We start from the raw sequence: 22,194 nt of genomic DNA, 5'->3' as shown, positions 1-22,194 counted from the left end.
TTTGTGTTCTACTGCAGCTTCCCAGAGTGCTCTAAAGAACAACTAGAGAGCTAACAGTCCTACTTATGAAAAAAGTATGGCACACCTGAAGCCATCTTGATTGGAATAAAGTGGTAACACTTAAAACATTTAATTTACAAAGGAATAAAATGAGGGGGTTCATTTTGCCATATAAATTATGATTAGTGCTGCAGAAAGAAAAACTAGGGCACATTTTGACTTCTGAAATCCTCTTTTATTTCATAAAAACATTCTGACATGCAGACTAAAACATGCACTTTGAATATTAGCAGCAGACTTGCCTGGTGAGCAGTAGCTTTACTACAGTGATCTAATGAGCAACTAGAGTGCTAACATTCAGAATTTATGGAAAATGTGTGACACATCTGAATGCCTTCTTGATGGAATCAAAGTAAAAAACTGAAAGTATTTCCTACTGAGGAGACTGCAGTAAATGAGGAAATTAGGAAACTTCATAACAAATAAATCTGCCAAGATGGCCACCAGAGACAAAAGAGCCCAAATGTAGCCCAAATATCACCCAGATGTAGCCCAAGTATAGCCCAATGACAGAATGTCCCAGAGTGTTCTTAAGAACAACTAGAGCGCTTACTGTCTTACTTATGACAAACGTATGGCACACCTGAAGCCATCTTGATTGGAATAAACTGGTAACACTTAAAACATTTAATTTAAAAAGGAACACAATGAGGGGGTTCATTTTGCCATAGAAATTATGATTAGTGCTGAAGAAAGAAAAATTAGGGCACATTTTGAGTGACTTCTCAAATCCTCTTCTATTTCATTAAAAAATTCTGATATGCAGACTGAAACATGCACTTCTAATACTAGCAGTAGACTTCCGTGGTGAGCAGTAGCTTTACTACAGTGATCTAATGAGCAACTAGAGTGCTAACATTCAGAATTTATGGCAAATGTGTGACATATCTGAATACCTTCTTGATGGAATCAAAGTAAAAAACTGAAAGCATTTCCTACTGAGGAGACTGCAGTAAATGAGGAAATTAGGAAACTTCATAACAAATAAATCTCCTAAAATGGCCACCAGAGACAAAAGAGCCCAAATGTAGCCCAAATATCACCCAGATGTAGCCCAAATATAGCCCAATGACAGAAGTGTGCAAAACACTTATTTTTTGTGTATTTGCAGTTTTATATAGTGCAGACTTGTCAGGTATTGGAGTGCTTTACATGAACATTGGTTACATCACACAAGATCAAATTCATTTTGGTTGTAGACATGGGGAGATTAAGTGATTTGACCAGAATCACAGAATGTTGAGCTGAAGCAGAAACTCCAACCTGGTTCCCCAGTTGCAAAGTCTGCAGCTCTGGAAGTAACACCACACCCTCTCCCCTTGGATGCAACATTTAATCAAGTGGTCAACTGGATAAAAAAAACTAAGATTACAAATAATTTAAAAGTTCTTTGTCGCTATTTGAAAACTCAGAAAATATGTCCTCATTTTAGTTTTTTAGAGCACTAACCATAATTTTGATGCAAATAAGACCCTCTCATATATGTAATTTCTAAAGGAAATGCTCTAGGCATTACAGTTTTGATTACATAAAGATGACGTCAGGCATTCCACACTTTTGTAATGAATATAGAATGTTAGCAATCTAGTTGTTCATTGGGATACTGTTGAGAGGCAGAGGCCAGGGGCACGGACTCTGAAAATTGAAGGCAGGTAGGAGAGTGCAGAGGCAACAATTTGACCACACTAGGCAGGCAGGAAGGGCAGTGGCAGCACAACAGACTATGGAGGGCAGTGGAAAGGGGGGCAGGGGCAACAAACCAACAATACAGGACTGGCAAGAGAGGCTGTGGCAATATAATAGACCATTGTGGGCAGAAGGAAGAGGCAGTGGTCATACAACCATACATGCCAACAGACCCGTTTCAGCCAGGAAACGTCCAATGTTTTTAAGCTCAAATGGGCTTTACTTGATCTGTTTCCTGTCTACAATCTTCTCTTTTTCAATGTAACTCAAAGGGGAAAATCAATACCCCAGTTTTATTTCAAAATCTCCCTCTTACCAAGTTCAAAATGTGCGCAAGTATGGTACATTGGATCATGGTAGGCAGGAGGAATTGGGGTAGGGACATGGACTCGGTTAACAGAGGACAGGAGGGACATTGAGAGGTGCACCAAACTGACCCTACAGGGCAGGCATCAGGGTTTGCAGCAGCACAATACACCACACAGGGCATGCGGGACGGGAGTGCAGCACAACAATCCATAGAAAGCAATAGGGAGGGGACAGGACCATGCACATGGACAACAGACAACAGAGGGGAAAGAGGCAATGGTAGCTAGCTGACCATAATGGACAGACAGGAGAGAAAGCTGCAGCATAACAGACCATAAAGGGCAGGAGGGACGGATCAGGGGCATTACAATGGAACCGACAAGCCAGGAGGGAGGGAATAGGGGTCTGCACATGGAAACAGAGGGCTGGGGGCAAGGGGGCAGGGCAGGAGCAGCAAGATGACCATGGAGGTCAGGCAGGATGGGCACTAGAAACAAGACACACCATGGAGAGCAACAGTGAGACTATGATGGCATACACACAGACCATGGAGGGAAGGTGGGAGGGGGTCAGGGGCAGCTAGCTGACCACACAGGAAAGGTGGGAGGGGCCATGGCAGCACAGAAGACCATGCATGGCAAGCGGGAGGGTTAGTGGCAGCACAATGGCTATGATGGGCAAGAAGGAGGGTGCAGGGGCATGCACAAAGGACCATGGAGGATAGAAGGGAGGGTCAGGACCTGTGCACAGACAAAGTTCAGGGGAAGGGGCCTCACAACAGACCGCGCGGGGCAGGCAGGAGGAGCAGTTGCAGCACAACAGACCAGAGAGGGCAGAAGGGTGTGGCAGTAAAATGGACCATGGAGGACAGGAGGAAGGGGATAGGGGTATGGCAAGTGGACAGACAGGGTGGAGGTGGCAGGGACAGGTTACAGTCATCTGACAATGCTAGGCAGGTGGTAGGGGAGTGGCAGCTCAACAGAAAACTCAGAGTAGATAGGAGTGGCAGGTCCATGGAACATGGTGGTCAAAAAGGATGGAGCTGGGGCATGCACAAAGACATCGGAGGGCAGGGGGAAGGAGAATAGGGGCAGCAAGCAAAGCACAGAGGCTAAGCAGGAGGTCAATGATGGGCCATAGAATTGGGCAATGGAGGGCAGGATGAGTGGACTGGTACATCATGCTAAATGCAGGGCAGTGGCAGCACATCAGACCATGCATGGCAGGAGGGAGGAGGCTAGTCCATGGATTCAGACAACAGAGGATAGGGAGGAGGTGGATGGGGCAGCAAGCTAACTGTTCATAGAAGGTGGGTATTAGGAACTTTATTGTTTTTAAAATGTGTATCTGTGCGAACTACTTAAAGTATGCAGCATAATCTCAATTTTATTCAGGAAGAAGAGGACGTTTGGGACTGTGACTCTGGGCTCACTTGGCAAAAACATCCCCTGACCCTCAACCCCCCCATCGCAAAATGTAATGCCCGTGAAAAGGGTAGGTGGACGCAGTGTTATATAGAACATAGTGCTGAGAGCACGATTGAAAATGAAAACTAGATATAGTATATGGTATAAACTATGCACCAAAAAGTGTGATGCAAGATGAACCGGACGTGAAATATAATATGAAATACATTGTGCGCAATGACAGATTCATTGGAGAGCGCGAGATAGCACAGGCACTAGCGCTTGCTATGTGATATGCGCCTTGGAGTGTAATATGCACAGGGCAGTGTTGTGTAACCTAACTAGTCTCTAAAGTTTTAATATAAAATATGTGCTGGGGAGTGTAACATTGCATATGCACTGTGACAAAGATATGGATCCCAGATTGTAATATGTATGGCATAGCGCTGTGCTTTAGAACATAGGCATCGAGGAAGGCACGTTAGATGGGGCAATATAACCCGTGCGAAGGCAAGTGTGGCATGACATATTCACGGGGTGGTGTTACAGTGCACATGGGCTAGAGAGTGTCATAGCATACGCACTAGCTGGTGGAATACAACACAGAGGTGTGTGGCACTCGGCGGGCACTGGTGGGTGTAACACAGCATTGGGCTCAGCCAGGAGCACGCTGTGACTCTCAAGGGAGGTTTGTCTCCTTTCCAGAGAGTAAAATAAAAAGTATTACACATCCGGCGGTGGATGTGTGTTTTATTAACCGTGAGGGGGTTTCTTGCATAGTTTGGTCGAATTTTTGTCGAATCCCCTTTGAATGGCTTGGTGTGCGTGTGTATTAAATGTGCCCGTCAATAGCTACCCATGTTTGTATAAATAAACGACAAGGATGTCTACTTGGAGAGTATCCACCAGCGGGGGCGCCGGGATTAGGCACGGTAGGGTGTCAGACATGTCAGAGCTTCACTAGCGGTGTGAATACATTCTACGTGGATTCATTGTATGCATAGTCGCCTTTTAATGAATATCACACAAATCGTCATGGTGATAGGTACATACGGTTTGTCCAGCATGTCCTAGGTGTTTCTATAAATATATATCTTAAAAAAAAAAAAAAAAAAACACAAAGGCTGGCCCCGGGGGATGGGGTCCCCGGGGCCATAAGTGGCCTGAGGAGGGGGGCAAAACAGCCCTCCTCCTAAAGAATAAAAACATAAATAAAAGGCCATGACCTGGGGGTTGGGGTCCCCAGGGCCGATTAAGGGCTTGGGAGGGCCAAATTAATTTTTTTCAACAAAAGAAATTAGGGTGCAGGCCCTGGGGGATGGGGTCCCCAGGGCTAATAAATTAGAAAAAGAAAGGGGGCCACACAGCCCTCCTTCTTAAAAATAAATAAATAAAAGACCGGCATCGCGCCGGAGGCCACGCCCCCTCCTTGCAGCACTCTGCAAACGCGCCCCCTGGCCAGTTGTAAGTTGAGGAATTAATTCCCCTTCAATACTGAGGGTCCCTGAGGGCCAACTAGCCCAACAGGTATCTCCAGTATGCGCCAGGGAGCTGCGTTGCAGACAGGTGTTCTGAGGCCACGCCCCTTTTTACACCTCCATGCAACGCAGCTATGTGGCGCTTACTGGAGGTACCTAGTGGGCTAGTTTGACCCTAGGGACCCTTAGGATTCAAGGGGACTTAATCTCTCAACTCAGAACGCCCACAGGCCCTGTGGCGCGTTTTTAAGTTGGGGAAATAATTCCATTTCAATCCTGAGGGACCCTGGGGTCCAACTAGCCCACCAGGTGCTTCCAGTAAGCACCACTGCTCTGCGTTGCAGAGAGGTGGTGAAGGCCGTGCCACTTTTTACACCTCTCTGCAACGCAGCTCTGTGGCGCTTACTGGAGGTACCTAGTGGTCTAGTTGGACCCTAGGGACCCTCAGGATTCAAGGGGACTTAATCTCCCCAAGTTAAAACGGCTACAGGGCGTGTTTACACAGTGGGGAAGTTAGGGGACGGGGCATGAGGTGACGTGTTCAAACACGCCCTGTGGTGCGTTTTAAGAGGTAGTTTTAATCCCCTGCCCTATTATATACTAGGGGCTTACAGAGGAGGTCATGCTAATCACAGGGGGACCCCAACACATAGTGTGCCCTAGTGTATGTAGGTGTTTTCACTGTATTCTGAGTGTCTTTTAACATAGCACTGGCTCTAGCACTGGTTAGTCAGACTCAGTTACCACCAGTATCCGTCTGAAAAAGTTGAGGGTACAGGATGATTTTGCAACAAGGCTTGTTTCTGCTCTTCTGTTTGTTCTTTCTGCACGTTATACTTCTTCCTGCACTTTTCTTCGTCTTTGAGGACTTCTGTTGCTTCTTTCTGCATTTCTTTTTTTTCTTTCTGTGCGTTTTTCCTTCTTTCTTCACATGTCCTATCTCTGTAGGCATAGCTAGAAATTAGCATTTAAAAAACCTTTGAAATTCACTGAAAAAAACATAGGTTTCAGGCATGTTATAGCTAGGAATTAGCATATAAAAAACCTTAGAAATTCACTGAAAAAAACCATAGGTTTCAGGGGCGTTGTAGTTAGCTGGACTTTTCACTCGTACAAAACCATAGAAATTCCCCCATTATAGTTAGTTCAGCTAACTATAACTCGCGCACCCGCAATGCACTGCTGATGACGTCACATATTACATCACTCATGACATGGTCAGTGACATCACTCATGACATCACTCATGACATCACTCATGACATCATCCTTGTGATAGAGTGGCAGACCTCCTCGCCCCCTAATATAACCTTTGATACACACATTCAAAAATAGAAATTAAAATTTTCAAAACAATGGACATACCAATACCAGTTACAACAACCTATTCAGTAATTGTAAGATCCACATCCACATCCACTCATTCACCAACAGTCCTATACAGTCACTCATACATGTACTCACTCATCATATGTACTCATACACCTATACATCCTGTTACACAACGCCACTCATCCATAAAGTTACTCACACACATAGTCACTCATGCTAATAAAGAATCAAACATCCGTTTACCTGCATATACAGTTATACACACACCACCACACTTACTTCTACAGAAACTTACACATACTTAGTCTTTTTAACAATCACTTATAGAAACACATACTTATTCATACATGAACTCTTTCAATCTCTCACTCTCACATATACTCACTTATATACACCAATAGTCACATATACTAGTTTAAAACATATGTAGTTACTCATAGAGACACTATTGAGACAGTCATTCACTCACTAACACACCCATGCACACACTCATCCACCCATACAGTCCTGCACACATGCTGTCTTCAACACATACAAACAGTGAGTCACTCATTCATGCACCTATGCACTACGTAATACCCCCCACCGAACCATACAGACATCAGACACTTATACTGATACTCAAAAAACCAACTAATAACCTATATAGACACTCATGTAGCTACTCACCAACCCATGCAGCCACTTATACACAAAGTGAGAGACTGATACAGATATTTATAGATTTAAACATTACTCACTAAGCCATGTATTCACTAAGATACACTTAATCAGTCAGTTATACAATCAATTTTTCAAAAACAAATCATCCATTTAGACACTTATATACCCATTTATTCTTCCATCGACCTTGAGATATACATATATAAAACATATGTAATTTTCAGAAAAACACACATTCACTGGATGATGTCATCAGTGATGTCATCAGTGATGTCATTTGAGATGTCATCAGTGATGTCAAGTGATGTCACTGACTATGTCATGAGTGATGTAATATGTGACGTCATCAGCAGTGCATTGCGGGCGCGCGAGTTATAGTTAGCTGAACTAACTATAACGGGGGAATTTCTATGGTTTTGTACGAGTGAAAAGTCCAGCTAACTATAACGCCCCTGAAACCTATGGTTTTTTCAGTGAATATATATATATATATATATATATATATATATATATATATATATATAGGTTTCTGTTACAGTAACCCCCCACTTTTGCCAGACTCATGATGCACTTTTACTTGGTGTGCCCTGGGTCCCTGCCAATCAGGTTCCCAGGGCCAGTGTTCTTTCCCCAAAACTAAACCCAATTCGCATCTCTGGCCACAGGTCAGCCCCTGGTAAATGTAACCATAGGTACCCAGGGCCCTGTGACCAGAGAAGTCCTCTGAGGGATGCAGCACTTATTGTGCCACCCTTAGAAGCCCTGTACCTTTGCACACACACTGCCTTTGCAGGCTGTGTGTTTTGGTGCAGAACAAAGTGAAGAGTCGACATGGCACTCATCTCTGTGTACCATGCCTACAACCCACTGCCCTGGCATGTATCAGTCACCCCTCTAGCTGGGTGCACTATACCAGTGGTGAGGATACAGGTGCGTGTCTAAGTCCATTCTTAGACATTGTAAGAGCAGTGCTGCCATTAAGAGAATCTGGTGCTGGGAGTTTGTCATTGCGAACTCCACAGCATCTTAATGGCTACACTGAAAACTGAGAAGTTTGGTACCAAACGTCTCAGCACATTAAACCCACACTGATGCCAGTGTGGGATTTAATGAAAAATGTACACTGAGGGCATCTCAGAACCCCTGAAAACTAACCCACCTCCAGTGTCCCGACTGAATGGCTGCCTAGGCTGCCATCAACAGGCATGTTTCTGGATCCCTGGGTCGAGAGCCTGCTGCTCTTGGGGGCCTGAAACAATGCACATCCTGTTACGAGGTGCAAAGTCTCCTCCCCAGGATGGGCAGGGTTCATGAAGGGGAACCTTCAAAGGCATGCCGCTTTTGTGTGCTTCCCCAGACCACTTACTGCTTTCAGCAACTGGTCCCCACTGGTTCTACCCCCCACTGTGGGCGGGAGAACCGATGGGAAAAACAAGTGAGGGAGAGGTGTGCTCGTCTCAGCCAACTCCACCCCTCAGGTGGGGGAGGCAAAGTGAAGTACAACTCAGATTCCCCGCCATCTTGAGGATGGGGAACCCAACCAACCATGGACAGGCTTCTGCCCCCCTCCCACTGGAGGGTGGCACAATAGGGGGTGCACCCACCCCAGGGAAGGGATCCATCGGTCCTTGCCCTCTACCTACCTGTAACGCCCCTAAATCTACCATTTAAGGGGAACCCTGAACCTTGCTTCCTCAGATCCAGAAACGACAAGAAGAAAAGAAGAAGAAGTACCAAACAGCCGTGCAGAGCTAACAAGAGGATGACACCCACTTACTTGGCCCCAGCCGTACAGGCCTGCTTCCCCTCGAACCTGCTCCTGTGAAATCCTGGTGTGTCCTGCAGCCAACAACCTCAAAAAACCCAGAGGACCTGGCTGCCTTCACTTTCAAAGACTGCTTCTCCCGTGAACACCGGATTTGTTCAACTGCAACCTCTGGCTCCAGCCGGAGACCGCTAATCCAGCCCACTCTGCACCCACCGAACCGGGCCCGAGTAAAAAAACACCATGAGGAGGTCATCCCCGGCCATCCTGAACCGAGATCTGGTGACCCCTGACCTGCCTCAAGCCTACAGCTGACGCCTGCAGTCTGAATCCAGAAGGCCCCGCTAACCGCGTCCCGGGGGCTGGTAAGGAGACCCGACCCCAAAAGGCACCCCTGCAACCGGACCCCACGGCCTTGTGTGCCCAAACCAACGGTGCCTAGCCAACCCCTAACTTCCCAACTTACCTCTCGAAGTGGTGGTGGCACCCAGAAGTCCTTCGTCTCCTTGCCTGCAGTGCTTTTGCAAACCGGAGGTTCTCAATTGGAAACCACAGGGCGCCCAACGTCGAAACAGCACCCTGCACACGGCCGCCCTAGTGCCGCTCTGAGGGTGCACCATTGGTGCCAAATTGTTTCCCCTTTTGCCATGAGCTAAACCCTAGGAGCTTTGCTCCCACAACCCAGTGGCCTACTTGCCAGCAGCCACCAACCGGAGGCCCCCTATCCCTTATTGGATAACATTGGGCCTCAACCCTCTGCACCCGGCTGCCCTAGTGCCGCTGAGGGTGTAACAAGAGTGCATCACTGACCCAGGGGAACCCCTGAGTCTAACCCCAGAATTTTTACTCCCACAGTCAATAACTTACCTTTGAACCGATAACCTGTTTTTCCTACATGGGATAACATTGACAATTTTCTTCCAAAAAGTTTCTAAGTGTGGAGTTTTGAAACCTAAAAATATTCTTTAAAAATCACACGAATAACCAAAACCTATTTACTTGTTTGCAAGAAATGTCCCAGTGCTGAATCTAGGTATCCAGCACTGAGTTAGAAAAGTAACGTAAAAAGTAACTTACCTGTAATTTACTGTATTTGCTAAGTGTTGCAACCTACTGCATCTCCTGTAAATCAAACAAAGTACAATTCCTCTTGCATTTTCAAACTGTTCTACATACAACAACTTATTATTACTGTTAAGTATTTAAAGCTTACCTGTGCCAGGCTTGCTTGGTTCTAAAAATAAAACAACAGTATATTTTTGATACAAAAACAATTGGCCTAGAGTTCAGTTCTTGAGTGTGTGAATTCATTTGCTGACTGAGTGTGTACATCAAATGCTTAACAATGTCCTCTGATACTGCCTTACGGCTCAACCACTCTACCACAAATAGAGAGTAAGGTGCTATCTAACTTTAACCTCTGGGGTCACTGGAACTCTATACACACTATACCTAATTTTGGTGAGAGATAGATAGATAGATAGATAGATAGATAGATAGATAGATAGATAGATAGATAGATAGATAGATAGATAGATAGATAGATAGATAGATAGATAGATAGATAGATAGATAGATAGATAGATAGATAGATAGATAGATAGATAGATAGATAGATAGATAGATAGATAGATAGATAGATAGATAGATAGATAGATAGATAGATAGATAGATAGATAGATAGATAGATAGATAGATAGATAGATAGATAGATAGATAGATAGATAGATAGATAGATAGATAGATAGATAGATAGATAGATAGATAGATAGATAGATAGATAGATAGATAGATAGATAGATAGATAGATAGATAGATAGATAGATAGATAGATAGATAGATAGATAGATAGATAGATAGATAGATAGATAGATAGATAGATAGATAGATAGATAGATAGATAGATAGATAGATAGATAGATAGATAGATAGATAGATAGATAATTACACTGTGGCAGTCACCACTGTGTAGTTGTACATAGGTCAAAGTTTCTACTTGAAGAGCGTTTTTTGTTTTGCTATTAACTTTGGCACCATTTCACACGAATCTTCACAAAACGTTTTGAAAAAAAGTCCATCCCCACTAGCTCTTTACATTATAGTTTTGAGGTGAGCCATCAAGCAGGGCCCGAGAAAAAGTGGGGGTCCCACAACACAACTCCCTCATGGCCTTTTCAAAGGGATTTTTAAACAGCGATACAGAGAAAACAGCTGAGCAGAATTACACCAATTTGTCAGAAACCAAGAGAGTTAATCAGCAGCATTCATTTTGGGATTTGGTGAAAATCTGTTTAGCTGTTTTGGAGAAATCAAGGATAAAAGCATAGAGATATCTGGACGGTTGGCCTCGCGGTAGTCCTAGGAGTCACAAATTAAAACAAAAAGCTTTTAGACTGGTCACAAGGGCTTTTGTTCCCATCATCTGGTTTGGTTCTGCAGCACCCAATGGTCCCTCAGGACCATGTGTTGTCATCGTCTGGCTACAAGATGAAATCAAATGTTGAAGCCACCTTTTCAGGACACAGGGACTCTGTCCTTGTGTTATGAAAATTAAAATTATAGCTAGTGTATTGAAGCAGATTTGTGGTTTGGTCTGAAACCAAACTGAGTGGTATCAAGGATTTGGTGGTCATGAAGGTATTTGATAATGCATCTGTTGATGATTTGTTCTACAATCTTGGCTGGGAGTGATAGGAAAGAGATTGGTCTGCAGTTGGCAAGCCTTGAAGGATGCACATAGGGTTTCCTCAGCAATGGGAGGACAGTTGCTTGTTTTCAAGCATTTATTCAGGCATTAAGTATTGCATCAGATAAATTCTTAACACCTTTGTGTCGGATTTTATTGAGTGTAATAATTATTACATCCAGCAGGGGCAGCTAGGTGTTGTCATTACAACACATAAAGACCTCACTTTATAGCATATGCATGTCTAAAAGGTTTATGGTGTCATTTAAGGTTTAGGGGAGTAGATGCACTGCTGTAAATCAGAGTGATCCTGCCCCACCAAAATGGCTGCTCTCCTGCTCTGTTTAGAGCCTGAAGAAGAGGTGGGTTTACACTGCCAGAGCCTCCACTGCCTTCACCAGCATAAACCTTTGAACTGATGACCTATCTACTACAGAGTTGTCAGATTATAGTGAAGGTCATCCCACCCATCACCTGATTTCCTAATGCAGGAGCATCATCCGAGGCAAGTTGATGTCAGGTAAAGAGAACACACAATGGACCTCATAGAAGGGAAAAGCTCCCTGGGTGTCAAGTGGGTGCAACAAAGATGGGACCAGCTCAACAAAGTTCAGTGCCTTCGGGGAAGCTTCACCACTGGAAGATCTACTGAAGGCACAGAGATCCCTGACAGACAGGGATCTGTAAACTGATTAGGCAAATAGAAAGAAGGAGATGGGTTCCACTGGCTTGACGATTTGGTGGGCAGGATGTCAGGCTCTAAATAACCATGGAAATAAATGTTGCTAAGATAGATATGGCCTACATGTTACAAACAGACCTCTACTGAGATAGCATAAACCCAGTGAGCTATCAAGGAGAGAATGAAACTTGCAGCCTGCATGTTATACTCAGATCCTGCAGCAGACGCTTTGACTCACTGACCTCTTTTAATTTATATTTCTTTCCTTCCACAGGAACTGAGCTCTTGGCCAATGCCCCATCTCCCAGGTTCATTAAGACCCACCTGCCTGTCAAGCTGCTTCCTAGGACTTTCTGGGACAACAACTGCAAGGTACCAAGCTTGGAAGTGAAGGAGAGCAGTGTGGATTTATGTGAGACTGAAACCTGTAGAAATGGAAAACTAAGGGGATGGGAAGGGAGCCAGTCATCCTTAGGGATGAAAGGGCTTCAACAAAAGCCTTCCTTTTGAAGAGCCTGTGATGTATGTTAGCATCTCCATGTTTCTGGTGCTAGTAAGCCTGCAGGCTTTCTGTGAAGTGACAGTAGAGAACAAATTGGATTTTAGTTACATGCTTTTTCCCCTTCACCTCCTGCAGATCATCTATGTTGCACGAAATGCTAAGGATGTGGCGGTGTCCTATTACTACTTCAATAAAATGGTGATGGTGCATCCGGATCCTGGGACCTGGGACGAGTTTCTGGAAAATTACATGGCTGGAGACGGTAAGACTTTGGAATCTTCTGACAGAACTTCCAGTTGGGGAATACCGTAATATAAACTATATCATTTCAAATGGTTAGATCTGAATCCTGTTGACACATACAGGTCTTGGACACTACGAGAATGAAAGTCCCTATACTTACTGAATAGCTGGGCCACTTTATCCTTTTCCAGTTCCTCCCCCCACTTTTTTCCAGCTACGCTTGTTTTTCCTTGATGGCCTTAACTTTGCAAATCCTCTGGAGAACATCCCCACAGGTAGTACTACGGTGTCCTTTACTTGTGGAGGGGGTGAGGTTCTGTACTCAAATCATACCCCTGTTCGAGGATGGGGCACCTAAATAGGAAGCCTGACAGTTAGTGCAAGTGTTTTGGTGGAGCAGATACATGGCCTTTTTACCTCTAGAGTTGGGAAAAACTATTAGCCCCAATTGAAAAATGCATTCAATCACCAGAATGGAGGTTCTTTATTTCCCTCATCACTCTGTGATCAATGTGTAATTTATATGTGTTGTGTGTGTGTCAAAGCTTTTTCATAAATATGCAATTTCTGTAAAGCTATGGCACTCTCTCCCCATAAATCTAAAAAACTGCCCAGACCTTTTGTCTTTTACAAAATCCCTTAAGACCTGGCTCTTTAGTCATTAGAGTGGCACTTCCTTCCACTGTCTTTTTCTACCCACTGAAGAAGCAGGGCTAAGATGCCCCAGGGCATTCGTGCACTATTTAAAATTAAAAATCTAAATTAAATCAATCAAATCAAATTCATTTTGGGTTACAAATTATTTGTGCAAATCAATAATTTTGATAATGCATGTTTTCGTAACCAAAGAACTAATGATGTTGTACTTGAAACAACATAATTATATGGTTTCGAAGTGAGATTTATAATTTAGTATAGTTATGCCACATTTTTAGGTGAGACACCATTTTGTTTTTAATGGATGCAGTTTCTGGTATTCTGCTCATCGTACTCCTGGTCATTACCAGTCCCAATCAGTGACCAGCTGCAAGTATGAATTTTTGTTTGAGAAATCTTTCATATTTTATTCTACATCTCCAGGGAGCAGTTGCTGATTAAGAAAACTGAAGATTTCTCATACCTTAAAGAAATGGGTTAGTGCTAAGGGTATTAGTTCTTACAAAAAATGCTTTTTGATTTGTCCACTATGGGATAACCATGACCGTGTTATGCTGAATCTGCAGTTTTGATAATTGTTTATACATAAAATGTGTATAAAAAACCCTGATTTTGAAGGTTTGGGTGACATCTCATTTTCCTCTCGAGGCTCGGTCCAATTTGCTTGAGGATTTATTTTCTCACTTAGATTGCTGTCAGTACTCTTTATGAGTTTGACGGTTAGAATCTGGGGAGATTTAACTGCCTAAATATAGACTATTATTGTGTTTTCTGATTTTGTACTTTGTATCTGGGCCTTCACGGCATTTATAGCATTTTTCTGCATCACTTATAAATATTTCTGTTTTATACCTATAAATTTATTTTTCATCTAGAACTCATTTATTGAGTGGTCCCAGTTTCTATTTGTATTGTATTCTGCTAATAATGCTGCGTCATGTAGTGTCTCTTGCTACTAGATCAACAATTTTGAATTCGAGCCAAACTGCTTGTGGTAAAAATCGGAATGTCTAAATTATTGGGGTTCAGTAAATTATTGGGGGTCAGTTTCCATAAAATTTGGTAGCAGAGGATGGTTAGCATAAGAGAACCTTCTCTTTAAGGGGTCCCCAAAAACGTCGGTGGATTTTGAGTCCTTAATGCTAGATCCCAGTGAGAAGTTTGGGGAATTTTGCCATCTTTCCGATGTCGGATCTTCTTGAGGAGTGACTAGCTGTATTGGCTGTGCGTTCCTGAACAATAGTAATGCATAAGTGTGAATAGGGAGAGACTGAGTTTGTGAATGTGTAATGAAGCATGAGATTGTGGTGATGGATTTCAGTTTCTGTGTTGAGTTGTTTAGCTATGCAGTGGTGATTGTGGGCTGAATTGGAGGATTGAGTAGTGTTGTACTGATGTATTAATCACATTTGAAGTTTTGTTTGTTTATCAAATTGCATTGAGTTGGTTATCCGATTTGTCATAAATCCAAAACCCTGAGATATTCATCATTTTGTCTGTGATCGTAGACTCTAGAGTGAGGTGCCGATTACACATTGATAGGGTTTCTGTGCTATCAATTTTTCTTTTCTAGATTCTGTTTAATTTTAGTGAGTGTAATCTGACAGAGGTAGATGGCTGCTGAACGGGAGTCTACTTGGCAGTTTAAATAGAATTGTGGTTTCTTATCTTCAGTCTGAGCATTAATTTCAAAAGATCTGTTTGATGTATTTGACTTTTCTTTCCTTTTTAAGGTAAACATACAAAGAGATATTTATTTATTTGGTTTACAAGACGTTTTGCAATTGTTTTCCAATTTCATGGACAAGTCATGCTGTGATTAGTTATACATCCAGGGAGCCATGCTAGAATTGCTGATATAACAGAACTATACAGTGTATGGGTGCTACAGTTCATTTGAAAACTACAAAAACAGGACCACCGTATTGGATTTAGTGGTCTTAGTGATTTAATTCACCTTCAATTTTAACTTTGCTTCTTTGAAAAAAAAAAGTCATGGACATTTCAAACATGTACATGAAAGAACACCGGTTCAAGACCTATATAAAACATACATAATCACAAGAATGAATACAAAATGAAAAACATGTGAATACACAAACATAACAATTGATAGGCAGACCTATCCTTCATTTCTAGTTAAAAAGAATGACGGTCAACATATTTATACACTAGTCAAAATGTGAATGCTACCATTACATGCTAGTTGGGAGCGAATGGAACAACGGGCTGATTGCCTTGTTTGTTGGCTGCTTGTAGTCTACACAACTTAGGGGTCCATTACGATTGCGAGGGCAAACGGGACCGCCCGCAAGAGGTGCAACGGTCCCGCAATGGTAATTAGGATGCCACGGTGGCAGTGGCATCCTGCCTATATTGTATTGCGGCGGGGGTGCTGTAAGCAGCACGCGCCACAATGCAACTTATGCATGTTGTGCATTGGCATGCACAACGTGACAGGCACCGCGCGGTGCCTGCCACCTTGTCCATGCCAAGGTTGGGGGGTACCTGCAGCCCCCCACACCCCTGGGGTCCCGCAGCGAAAACTGCATGCCTTTCCATGCCATGGAAAGGCATTGAAAATACCTCATGCTAATATGGATGGCGATGCCTGCCAGGCACCGCCACCATATTATGGGTCTTTTCCTCCTGGTAGGCAATCGGGACGGTGTTTGCGGGCATATCGCCACCGCTGGTCGGGCGGTGGTGATCCGCCCATAATGCTAATGGGCCCCTTAATGTCTTATCCAACTAGCTGGGTCGAAATCCTTGAAATTTTTTCGGGTTCTCCTCAGGCCCAGGACTAGGTCAAACACAAAAAAAAAAATCGGAACAAAAAACAATGTTTTATTTCTTTGTGCAAAATATACTTTTTGCCCTACAAAACATTTGTTGGGGTGGGTTCTACCCTTACCATTAGTAATCAGTGCTGGAACACTCTTGGGCGTCCAGTGTTGAGGCTTTTTATCTTGCTTACGATTCTTCGGTATTTAATGCAATAGGTTCTGAAACAAGGAATGAGGGACATTTGTACATTAAGTGAGGGATTTAAATGCAAGGTTTTGGAAAGGTACACTCTAGAGAGGCAGCGGTATGCTTATTAATATGTGCTCAACTTAAAGCGCACTATTGAATTTCCTGCAGCCATGAGGTTTAAACAGTATGAAAATCGGAATCAATCAGTGGTGACGGGCATGTTTAAACACAGTTGATCAATGGAGTTCTAAAGCTCATGACTGTGTTACCAATCACTTTGTAAAAATCTGCGTGTGCAAACTGCAATTCTAAGCTGGGTGTGCTTCGATTAAATAAATGCAGGAAAGTTCAAAACAAAACTTGCCTGGAGTGCTGGAGAAATTTCAGTCACCCGTGTGTTCTTGATCTTCAGTGCAACATTGCTGCAAATCTAATGAAATTGACACAGAAACCGTACTTTTAGTTCCTGTGCGGTCAGGAATGCAGTTCTATGAAAAAGCATGTTACATTTCATTCGTTTCACTTGCCTTCGAATGAAGCTCAACTGTTCCCTCCTTCTTTACCGGCAGCAGCAGATTACAAATGACGCGGAACTCGATGTATGCGCCTGACAGGCATTACTTGTAGAATAGCATCAGTGAGTGATTGAGTACACCAAGGTGCATGCTGGGATTGGTAGTTTCTGGTAATCAAGAGATGCCTTGGAGCGCAGTTTGGAATTTGTGTGAAACATATTATAATAAAACTGAACAAAACTGGCTTACAGACGATTCATTTCAGTCATTTCATTCAGCCCACGGGTGGCTGAGTTGAACTTCATTATTAAATATGCCTCTATTCTGAGCAGGGATACTTCTGGGTCTCCACCTCTCGGGTTGGGTTTGATTACGCTGAATACGGTCCATTGAAATTGCTTTTCATTGTGTTTTAGCTCTTGGAAATGTGCAACTAACGCAGCGTTTTGCTCCTTATTATTCAGCCTAGAGCAGTGTTGAGCAATACATTGGCGAACTTCGTTTGTCGTTTTTCTGATATAAATTAGAGAACAGGGGCAAGTGATTGCATAAACAATGTTTTTTGTTGTGCAATTAGAGAATTGTTTGTGTGTCCATTTATCTCGGCCATTTACAAATACTGTGCCTTCAATTGAAGAGCTGCAAGCTTGACAATTCCCACGGCTGTGGTGACCTTTGACGGGTTGAAGGTTCAAGAAAGGACGTAGGGTATCCGGACTTCTTTGTTTATCTTCCGATGCTCTAGTTATCACTTGGCCAATACTATTGTTCTTCTTTAGGGCAAAGAGTGGCACCTGTAGTTCCTCAGCCACGTCTTTGATGAGGTGCCAATTTTAACGAATAATCTTTTTAAATGTGTTGGTGTGTGGGTCAAACGTGGTCACACATACCAATCTAGTCAATCCAATTTTTGGCTTCTTTTTCAACAGTTCCTCTCGTGGTGTGAACCAGGCACGTTTCCTTGAGTGTTTCAGCAGTTTATGGGGGTTCCCTTTTTCTTTGAGTTTTTCAGTCAGCATGTTGCGTGAAATTCATAATCTTCTCTGTGTGTGCAATTTCGTCTCACACGCAAAAACTGATCACATGGTAGCCAAATGTGAAAATTCACAAGGTCAGTTTCGCTACCTGCCCAGATACACCAGATGTCATCGATGTATCAGTACCATTGTACTATATGGTTTCTGTTGTGATCTGTACAAGATGACACTTGTAGCCATGTTGTAGGTTTCAAAGCCTTCTTTATTAGTTCCAGTTCCAGATCACCTCAGACAAGGTTCAGCCACGTACCAGCTTCATCATTAGCCTATCTAGGCCCTTGTTACAGCCTCTATGTCAGCCCATGTAACAGCCCATATCACGGCCCCACCAGGAGCAGCCTGCCTAGCTGCTCAGCCCATCTCCAACTGTCATCACTCACCCACACAGGCACCCAGGCATTCCATTCATCACAGTCACACCAACATTCCGTTACCATCTCTCACTCTGGCTGAGCAGCTAGGAAGACCTAGGCTATTTACAATTAAGTAAAACTCAGGATATAACATTATCCCTTTCCTTTTAAAATGAAAACAAAGTTTACATTACTACAGCAAAGAACTATACACAAAATAAACCGTAATGTCCATAACTCAAGGATGCAACCAAAAGTAAAACATCACTAAAGCAAGAACAAAGTAAATTAAAGAGAAGAAAGGCAAAAACGACATATCATAATATAACATGCATCAACATTACCCATCCTCCCTCATGAAGAGTATTATAACAATTTACAACGCACTTAACACTGCGTACTTTGGGGAAGACTTAACACTGTCTAACTAGCAGTGACCCCTCCTTCTTTCCCCTGAACATACAAAATACACGTAGTGAAAGGTGAACACACCACGACAAACACCCGAGGCCATAAACAGACATCAAGGGTGAACCGACACTACAAACACAAGTGTACCACAATATGGACCACATAGAGGGTACACAACAGTGAGGCGCAGGGCGACTTACACACAACCACATCTGAAGCGCAGGGCGACTTACACAGGACAACATGTGACACGCAAGACGATTTACACCCATACAACATCTGAAGCGCAGGGCGACTTACACAGGACAACATGTGACGCGCAAGACGACTTACACACATACAACATCTGAAGCGCAGGGCGACTTACACAGGACATATCCCATCCTCGTCGCCAAAATAAATATGTTGTGATCTGTACAAGATGACACTTGTAGCCATGTTGTAGGTTTCAAAGCCTTCTTTATTAGATCCAGTTCCAGATCACCTCAGACAAGGTTCAGCCACGTACCAGCTTCATCATTAGCCTATCTAGGCCCTTGTTACAGCCTCTATGTCAGCCCATGTAACAGCCCATATCACGGCCCCACCAGGAGCAGCCTGCCTAGCTGCTCAGCCCATCTCCAACTGTCATCACTCACCCACACAGGCACCCAGGCATTCCATTCATCACAGTCACACCAACATTCCGTTACCATCTCTCACTCTGGCTGAGCAGCTAGGAAGACCTAGGCTAATTACAATTAAGTAAAACTCAGGATATAACAGTTTCCAAATGGATTGTTGTTGTAGACATACTTTTCTTCATACCTGGACATATACAGCACCGCCATTTTTGGGGCGAAGGGACATCCCATCGCAGTCCCCTCTTGGGGGATCTGGGTATATAGTGAGACAACGCCCAATGTCACCAATCTATGGTCAGTGGGGTCGAATTCAAAACCTTCAACATTATTAATAAAATCCATTGTGCCTCGTAGGTAAGATGTGACTTCCTTCAAAAATTGTTTAAGGAATATATCTGTGGACTGTGACACAGGTTCCAACACTGAGTCACACCCTGAGACAATCGGGCGACCAGGGGGATCTTTGGCGTCCTTGTGTACTTTCGGCAGAAAGCAAATGACATGTGTTCTTGGGTACTTTTTGGTCAGATACTCGTGTTCTTTAGGGCCTAAAATATAGGAGACCATTTATTTGTTTATCTTCATCGCGTGAGTACGCAAAACCAGCAGGAGATGTTTATTTGTTTTTCATTCATTGCATGAGGTCAGTCGAGCCCGTGTTGAGGAGCAGAGCAGGCAGAGCGGGCAGGCTGTGAACGTCTCTGCAGAAAACTCCGCTGCAGCAGGAAAGCCGCCAGAAAAGCTGCTGAGTTGTGAGCTGGGACTGGCTTGGCCCCCCGCCCCTGAGGTCGCTGAGGTTGGCGGTGGCAAAGGGTGACGGGCGAGGTCATTCGTGGAGGAAGCTGGGGAGTGAACCGGGAATTTGCTTGGTTCTACGTGGAGGAATTCGTGCCTGCTCAAGCAGCTCAAGCAGCGAAGGAGGCAGTGGAAACGAAATGCCTGAAAACGCCAAAAAAAAAACCCAAAAGAAAAAACAAGCAGCCAGGGACATCGGGCGGCTTTTTTCGCTCCCAGTGTTTTCACGAGCGTTTTCACCAAGTGCCCGCCGTCTGACCATTGTCAGACCGTCGGCCAGCCCAGCGGATAGAGACGGTGTTTTACATCGGGCATCTTTGTCCAGCTGTGTTCTGCGACCTGTCTCTGATTACCGATTGAGTGGCAGTCGGTGGCAGTCTCTCATACTTCCTTGCTGGTGGCTGAGTGGCAGTCGGTGGCAGTCTCTCATACTTTCTTGCTGGTGGCTAAGGGGCCTCTTGTAATTGAGACTATTGAGGCTGTAGCGGCCTGTGGTGACACTGATGAGACACTGACGATATGACAATCAGCGCCTGGAGCGGAGTCCGGAGCGAGGTAAGGAGGGAGGAAGTCAGGGGGAGCAGGGTCTCTGTGGTGTTCCCATCTGTCTCCTCTCATTTCCTCCTCATTCTGTCTGGTGTGCTTGCTGTCATGTGCCACCAGTGCGCTGCCTGAGCGTGCTTTCAGCCATCAGCCGCAGAAATAAAGGAAAAGCTGCAAGTAACAGTAAGCCTCAAGCTTCATCAGTTATTGGGATCAGGTTGACAACTGACTCACTGGATAATTTTTTAACAAGCAATTCAGTGGAGGCAAGAGCTTGTACCTTTTTGACATTTAAGTATGCCGGTGCGAGATGTCCTCTAAAAAATTACGCTCGGGCGTGTACTTTCCTCGTCACCAAGCCGTATAAGTAGATTAAGGAGATCCTATAGCGGGACCAGACATCTACCGCATCTCTGTTATAAAGCCCAGCCAGCCATTCTTGGCTTCTTTCGATAAACTCCTTGGTCTGCTCCTGTGGAGGCAATACTAGATCAAGAAGACTTGCTTTCTAAGCCTCTCCTAGCAACGTCTCCTCTCTCGTCTTTGGGAAAAGCACGGAGAAACCCTTGTGGCCTCGCGGGGGGTCAGATAAAGTACTGCGAAGGGGCCACGGGCCAGACAAATTCAGGTGCGGAGGAAGGCTCAAGTGGGCAACCATCTGATACCCCCATGCATAAACCTGGGCCCCGGTTCTCTTGTTCACCATTCAACCCAACAGAGCCAGCAGAGCAAACAACACATTTCTCTAAATCAATCAAACTTAGAGTGTCCTACTGCTGGTCCATCCACCGCATCAGTCGCTGACTTGTATGAAAAACTGGATTTGGAACATCTTCTTAACCAGCAGAGTCATCAAAACATTCCTGTGAATAGGGAAAAATTAAATTGTATGACTGTGGCTGTATTTGTTGTCTCTCCAGAGCAGGGGGGCACTGACAAGGGAACAAGTGATGAGTGTGCACCTGGGTGTACCAGAGGACTCCGGGAGGATTCAGGGGGGGGACGTTTTTGCTATGGATGAGAAGGCAGCAGAATGTGGAAAATCTTACCCAAGGGAAGACTTTACACTTCCAGACATTGATATAGAAGCACAAACAAGGGGCTGGGAAGTCCCTTATGATCATGCTGACAAAGATGGTTATTCTAAGAGTAGTTTAGGAAGAAGAATACTTCAATTCAAAGTTCTTCCCCCAAACGACTTTCTTTGCCTTTTTTTTATATTGTAGCACAAGTTACTTGATTGGTACTTCCCTGGAGTTTGCTTACGATGAACATGATGTACATGATATATTCCTGCCTTGTTCACAAGTGAAGTTGGGAAATGTAAATGAGAAGCATGATGTGCCCTCTGAATATTTTGTCTGTACTGAAAGAATACTACGTTCCATTTTGTCTTTATTGGAGAAATCTGTATTAAGTTCAGACCATATGCTGGAAATGATTTCTGTAATGCTGTCTGAAGTGCAAAAGGTA

The 22,194-nt window shown here is 43.9% G+C and overlaps 1 protein-coding gene and 1 long non-coding RNA gene across 2 annotated transcripts in view; one reads left to right on the top strand and one right to left on the bottom strand.

The window, feature by feature from the left end:
* Positions 1-16,475, bottom strand: part of LOC146811896 (uncharacterized) — a 166,063-nt gene extending 149,588 nt beyond the window's left edge. The window contains exon 1 of the long non-coding RNA XR_014966796.1: positions 16,383-16,475. This is a non-coding gene — a long non-coding RNA (uncharacterized LOC146811896). The remainder of the gene's footprint in view (positions 1-16,382) is intronic.
* Positions 1-22,194, top strand: part of LOC146811895 (sulfotransferase 1 family member D1-like) — a 266,881-nt gene that overhangs the window by 176,437 nt on the left and 68,250 nt on the right. The window contains exons 4-5 of the mRNA XM_085618859.1: positions 12,341-12,438; positions 12,704-12,830. Of these exons, the coding sequence (XP_085474985.1) occupies positions 12,341-12,438; positions 12,704-12,830 (225 nt within the window). The remainder of the gene's footprint in view (positions 1-12,340; positions 12,439-12,703; positions 12,831-22,194) is intronic.

This window comes from Triturus cristatus, chromosome 7 (assembly GCF_964204655.1).
Source record: "Triturus cristatus chromosome 7, aTriCri1.1, whole genome shotgun sequence".
Lineage (NCBI taxonomy): Eukaryota > Metazoa > Chordata > Amphibia > Caudata > Salamandridae > Triturus > Triturus cristatus.
The sequence above is the reverse complement of the archived record's forward strand: the minus strand, read 5'-3'. Positions and strand labels throughout refer to the sequence as shown.